Below are 5,828 nucleotides of genomic sequence, written 5' to 3'. Positions count from 1 at the left end.
CATGTTGGACAGAATCTCGTTAAACTATTGTTTACAGATATTATTGTTCAATTCCATTGATAGCACATCGCTATACTTTACAGCGCGTTCAAAAATAAATTTAAAATAATGAAACAAAGATATGTCCCTAAATCAAAGTCACGTGACACATAATTACCTTAATTATTTGTTTGGATAAATGAGTTCTACTACATCATAACCAAATATATCACATGCCTCCTTCCTCAAACCCATCTTCAAAAGCGTTTGAACAATCAAGTGACAAGTAGCTCTTCTGCCCATTGCCTCTCTCCATTCTTCTAACATGGCTTTAGCACGCAAGAATGGATTTCTGTATGTATCAGTGATAACGTCCGTTTTCCTTGTAGGAAACATATCTGCTGACAGAAGAGACCCGAATTCCTCCCATTTGTGAGATACTTCAACAGCAACTTCCATTAACAGCTGAGAACTCAACTCGTCATCAAGATTAGACATTTGTGACTGTTGACAAACTCCAGATGTTAGAGTTGACACACTTGAATCAGCAAATTTACTTTCTGAAAATAGAACAAGAGATGTTTCAATTACACCATTTCAGACATTATATGATTCATAGCTACAGCAGACAATCCTCACATTCACTACATGCTGCTACTCAACTGTCAATGTACACAGTAAAACACTAGTCTCGCGTAGTCAGACCCTTGCCCGCCTACATCCGCCAGTGAGAAATAGGCGGATGTAGGCGAGGAAGGGTCTGGCTACGTGAGACTAAGAAAACACCAACAGGAAGACAACTAAACTCACTCGTTGTTTGTTCATCTCGTTGTTGTCTATCACTTCCAGTTTCAATATCTATAAGGTAACATCAATTATATACTAACCATCAACATCACAAATAATCATATTTACCTAAACTTTCCCTTGAGTCACTAAACCAGATATCCAAAGTGGGAAATTGCTCTCGTGACACACGATCATTCTGAGAGTTTCCTGCTACATCATCTTTCTCTTCATAAAACCAACAGTCTAATGCAGCTCTCTCATTGTGATCCAGATTGACATCGACCCTGCTTTTGTTTCTTCTCAATGTTGTGTCCTCACTTCGTACATACTTGTCTATACATACTAACTTGTTCATATCCACATGAATGGCAGGTCCGGGATGTTGAATATTCAATGAAAACTGAAAACGAGACAACCCTGGTGTCTTCACTTCATGCAGCTTTTTAGTGATGAACAGACGAATGTCTGTACACAGAGATGCAATTTCATCAAGTGGCCGTTGTGTGTCAATAGTTACAACGATATATTTCTTCAAGTGATAAATCACTTCCAACTTGACATCTTTCTCGACTCGATATACACACTTATTACGTGTCAACATTGGTTCGTCAGGATATTTCTCAATGCAACACGTCATCAGCCTAAAATGCAACTGCTCAGGAATAAACTCAATTTTATGAGACAAAATGATAAGTGACATTGGCCGAGAAGCAACCAAATCAACAGCTGCAAATGGACCCTCTGACTCGACTTCTAGCAAACATGGAACAAAGTATTCTGTTTTATAAGAAACCGATAAAGGAAGAGGTGGAGGATTGGGGCACAGAATAAAATAGAAATTCAACAAATTGAGTACATCTTCGTACTCTTCCGGCTTCACTCCTGCTACTTCCAGACGATAACGAATCAGTTCCCAAGAAGCAATTCCTACTTGCCGAACTCGATCCCAATCATCCATCAGTAAAGAAGAAGGCCAATCAGTGACAGACGCCACGACTGAGAAAACCTTGAAAATCCAGCTTGGTTTGGTGACGACTATGTTCTTCAGCTTCTCGCTTTTCTGAGGATAAATTACTGATCCGGCTTCATCTAAATATGTCAGAGCAAGACGAACTTCTTTCTCTTCTGACATTCGACACAATCGACGGGCAAAACTCATGATAACGTTGACATTGGAAAGAGCAGTGCCCAACTTGATTTCTAAAGAATCGAGAATCTTTTCTAGAACTGACCAAGTGGCTGGTATCAGAGGTTTAGGTGACACATCACGTGCCATCTCTTCAATGACTTGCTTCACTGCACTCACGCCTGCATCCTCGCTTGTACTGTCAGGATCAGACACCGAATTCTCCACACGAAAAAACCAATCGTTAGCCTGGTTAGATGGTCGAAGGATGTGCTTCTGAAATGCTTTATTACAAAACATTTTAGACAGAAATTCATTCTGCTTCTTGATCATTTCTTCATCGACATCATTGATGTGTGTTCCAATCAACAACATTACTGGTGATGCACATCCCTTTGACTTGCCCATGTGGAGGCCAGAGAGAAGGCCTTCAAGACTTTCCACATCTCCTGCCAAAAAAGTCATGGATGCCCACAAAGCCACAGCATCATAGTTCGTCTCTATCCAGTGGTTGTCGATTGGAATTGGTTTTGAGTCAGCAGAAGGACAATAGAAAGACTTGGCAGAGTCACCTAGAAACTCCGATGCCTTAAATACAACACAAACGACACATCCTGGTGTGATGGCTTCTCCTTGACCAGGAAGAAGTGGCTCCTGACCTCCCAAATCCCAAATGGCAACATGAACTTTTGAATCTTCCTGCTTTAAGAGGTCAGGATCACTTTGGAAATCTTTAATAGCACGAGCTATCCCTCCAGTTAGAACTGTTGCTTCATCAAGTTTGTTACTGTTGTTGCTGCTTTCTCTAGTATCAGTTGATGTAGATTCTCTATCAACTGACAAGCTAAGCTCAAACTCACTGTGATCATCTCCATAATCTGTTTTGTCATTGTCATATTTGTTGTCATCTGGACTACCAGACACATTTGCACTTGAAACAGTCGCTACATGAACTGCTGCTCTAGCTATTTGTTTGTCCAAAAATTCTTCGTCCTTGTCACCCAAAAGCTTCCAGTTTGATGCTTCACACACTGCCAACTCTGCCACTGCGACAGGTGTGCTCGGTTCATTTATCTGAAACTTTAGTTTGAGCACAGATCGTTTAAATGACGTCTTGCCCGTTCTGTCTCTACCAGCAATGACAATCTTCACTCGACTTACTTCCACTTTTCCTTGTGATAAAGCTTGAACAAATAACTCGGCCGCATCAGCTCCCATGCCTGTCACACCACCTACAACAATACCATCATTACAATTTGTATACTACAATCTGTTTAGTAAGAAGATCGACTGACGAGGACAAAGAACGACGTTCAGTATTGTTCCATCAGTTACTCCTGCATCAGCCAAAGTTTGCTCATCGTGTAGTTGCTTCTTCTTAAAAACAAGCAGCTGATCCCATGATGATGGGTCATTCTTGGTTTGTAATTGCTGCTTCAAAGTGGCAACAGTATCAGATGATTTTGCTGTCAATTCAACAGCTTCACCAGTTAGTGACTTGGCCACTAGTTTGAGCCATTCACTCTTGTGAGATTCTACAAAATAAGTAACTACATCAATACACAAACACAAAACAAAGTTAAACATGTACAACTGTTCTAACACTACACACAAATAAACAAATAGTCAAGAAGACATTCTAATAAATGTAAAACTTGCCCTCTCTCTCTCTCTCCGTCTAATATGTTTGGGTGTCTGTGTGCTACACAAAGTCTCTATGTCCCCCAGTCGGCTATCAAATCGGTCGTTAGACATGAAGCAAGTGGGAGTGCTGACTATGGTGCACCTCTAACATTGGGAATCAAAAACTCATACATAATTAGTTGCTGAAAGATATGCTCTTTGCTGCCAAAGTATCCAATCAAAGATTGTGGCAGACAAGAACACCTTCACGATCCTATGCAACGATTGACAGGGTCATCACGTTCCTCTTGCTCCCCTGCTGCACAAGTTTCTTAATGTGGTGACCAAAAATGACACCATTTGGCTGACTGCCTCTTCAGCACTGGCACATAACATCGCAGCCAGATCTCATTGATGTCAAGGTTTCTCTGCAAGTATCTGGTGATGTGCTGCCGAGAGAGATTGACTTGACACGCATCCACTGCTGATATTCAGTCAAGGCGTGCAAAGCCCATTTCACTGCAGCTTTTCTAAGTAATGAGTGATTCGTCAGAATTCGATGGGCACATCCACCTGACACCAAAACATCCACGGCCACATCCTCACAACTCAAACGTAGATCTTCTTTCATAAAACCCTCACACTTTAAACCTGATCGTCGTCTCCACTCACTAAAATGTCCAGTACAAGGCTCATCTTTGACTGACTGTCTCCCGGTGCCTCAGGAAATCTGGATCACAATATTCACATGACCATGCCAAATTTCCGACAAGAGTGAGCAAGGTTTCCAGGAAATCTGCCTTAGGGTTAGGGATAGAGTTAGTGGCTGTGCTTGCTCTCTGAGACCGTGCAGCAGTGTCGTCAGTCTTCCATGGTTGGGTGCAAACTGCCAGTTGATATCAAACTCAATTAATTTAAACGGACTAAATGAAAAAGACATAACTCCTTCAAATCGAAAAACAACAGAAACAGTAACTGGACATGGATGAGATATATTCATGAATAGTCTGCCTTTAATTGATGATCAAATTTCACGTAGATCCCCAGAAATTAATGAGCAAACAGAATCTAAGGCAACGAAAAAGTTACAACACCCCAAAGTTTTGAAGGGTTCATGGCTCCACCATGTCCCCCATAACAACACTGCTGGACCTTGCCAGACTTCTTAGAAAATTTGGGACTGTTGTGTTTGATTTCCTGCCGTGTAGTATCTTCTGTGACAACAAAGTGAGTGAAATTTTGATGGCTAATTACGTGATTACTAATAAACAATATGAGATAAAATTTAAGTTGACATGTAATGAAGAACTCTAGTATATATAAATGTGTAAGTAGCAGTGTTGTTGCAAATAATACAAACAGTTTATCAACGAGTGTCTCAAACTTTGAAATGACCCTCATAAATAATGTCTATTGTATGACGTCATTGGTTGATTTACATAGTAAACGTAGGTTAACATCAGGAGTAGAAGATTACAGAGGTTAGCCAAACCTCTCTAGTGTCAATAGCTAGTGGTTCAACTATGTATTAATACAAATGACTGTGAGAACGTTGCATAGTTCGGTTAGCATTGTCTAGCTGGTCGCTTTCTTGATATGAGTAAGTGCACTAGTCATTCAACCCAATGAGCATCGTCCCTCACTCTTCCTCGTTGTCTGGAAGAAATTGCTTTGCTTTCAGACGTGTCAATTCGATTGCTCCTACAGCAATATCACCTTGTCTCCACTGGCTCCAGATCGAAACGAATCAAGCGACTGTCCGCTGCTCTCGTTCCTACTGACAGAGCGACTACAACAACTACAGAGCCGTCAGCAGCTTTAGTCACGGCGGTGACGACGGAAACGCCTACCATGGCCACGCAAATCGACAGCACATCACTAGAGACTGTGATCCAGTCAGCAGTACAAGCATCAGTAGCTGCCATGTCTCAAGCTATTTGTCCCATGCTCACCCGTTCAAGGTCCCGGTCAGGCTCTTCCCGCAACAACACAAGAAAGGACGCGGAGTCGCAATTGTGGAAACCCGAACAATGACAGCAGCCGAAGCTCTCGCTCATCCTCAAGGTTTCGATCGCCACACAAACAATGGTTTAGATCGACCAGTCGCCGTTCCTGCACAAGATCAAAATCACGTCGTTCCAGCCCTCGCACATCTGTCGGCCACGCATGGACGGCAGCAGGATCTAGCAATCAACGGGAAAACCTGCATGTTATCTAGGAGGACAAAGAGGAAGATACTAGCAGGTGAATATGATGACTTTGACACCATACTTACTGAAGTAACAACTAACATAGCGGGGTCCCCATGGCA

The 5,828-nt window shown here is 41.9% G+C and overlaps 1 protein-coding gene across 1 annotated transcript; it reads right to left on the bottom strand.

The window, feature by feature from the left end:
* On the bottom strand, window positions 1–4,148 carry LOC134182976 (uncharacterized). Its single transcript, XM_062650420.1, has 5 exons — window positions 4,091–4,148; window positions 3,190–3,429; window positions 895–3,126; window positions 790–837; window positions 1–539 (listed from the first exon to the last, which is right to left on the bottom strand). Exons 1-5 carry the CDS (start codon window positions 4,146–4,148, stop codon window positions 163–165), a joined length of 2,955 nt encoding a protein of 984 aa, XP_062506404.1. The 3' UTR covers window positions 1–162.
* Window positions 4,149–5,828: the final 1,680 nt, after the last annotated feature.

This window comes from Corticium candelabrum, chromosome 8 (assembly GCF_963422355.1).
Source record: "Corticium candelabrum chromosome 8, ooCorCand1.1, whole genome shotgun sequence".
Lineage (NCBI taxonomy): Eukaryota > Metazoa > Porifera > Homoscleromorpha > Homosclerophorida > Plakinidae > Corticium > Corticium candelabrum.
This window is presented reverse-complemented; position numbering and strand designations above follow the sequence as displayed.

Excerpts from the sequence above, each read along its gene's own strand:
- LOC134182976 (XM_062650420.1), bottom strand. The coding sequence starts at position 4,148 with ATGAAAGAAGATCTACGTTTGAGTTGTGAGGATGTGGCCGTGGATGTT. Across the intron at positions 3,430-4,090 it reads CGTGGATGTTTTGGTGTCAG|AATCTCACAAGAGTGAATGG; the intron begins GTGGATGTGCCC and ends CTTATTTTGTAG. Across the intron at positions 838-894 it reads TGACTCAAGGGAAAGTTTAG|ATATTGAAACTGGAAGTGAT; the intron begins GTAAATATGATT and ends GTTACCTTATAG.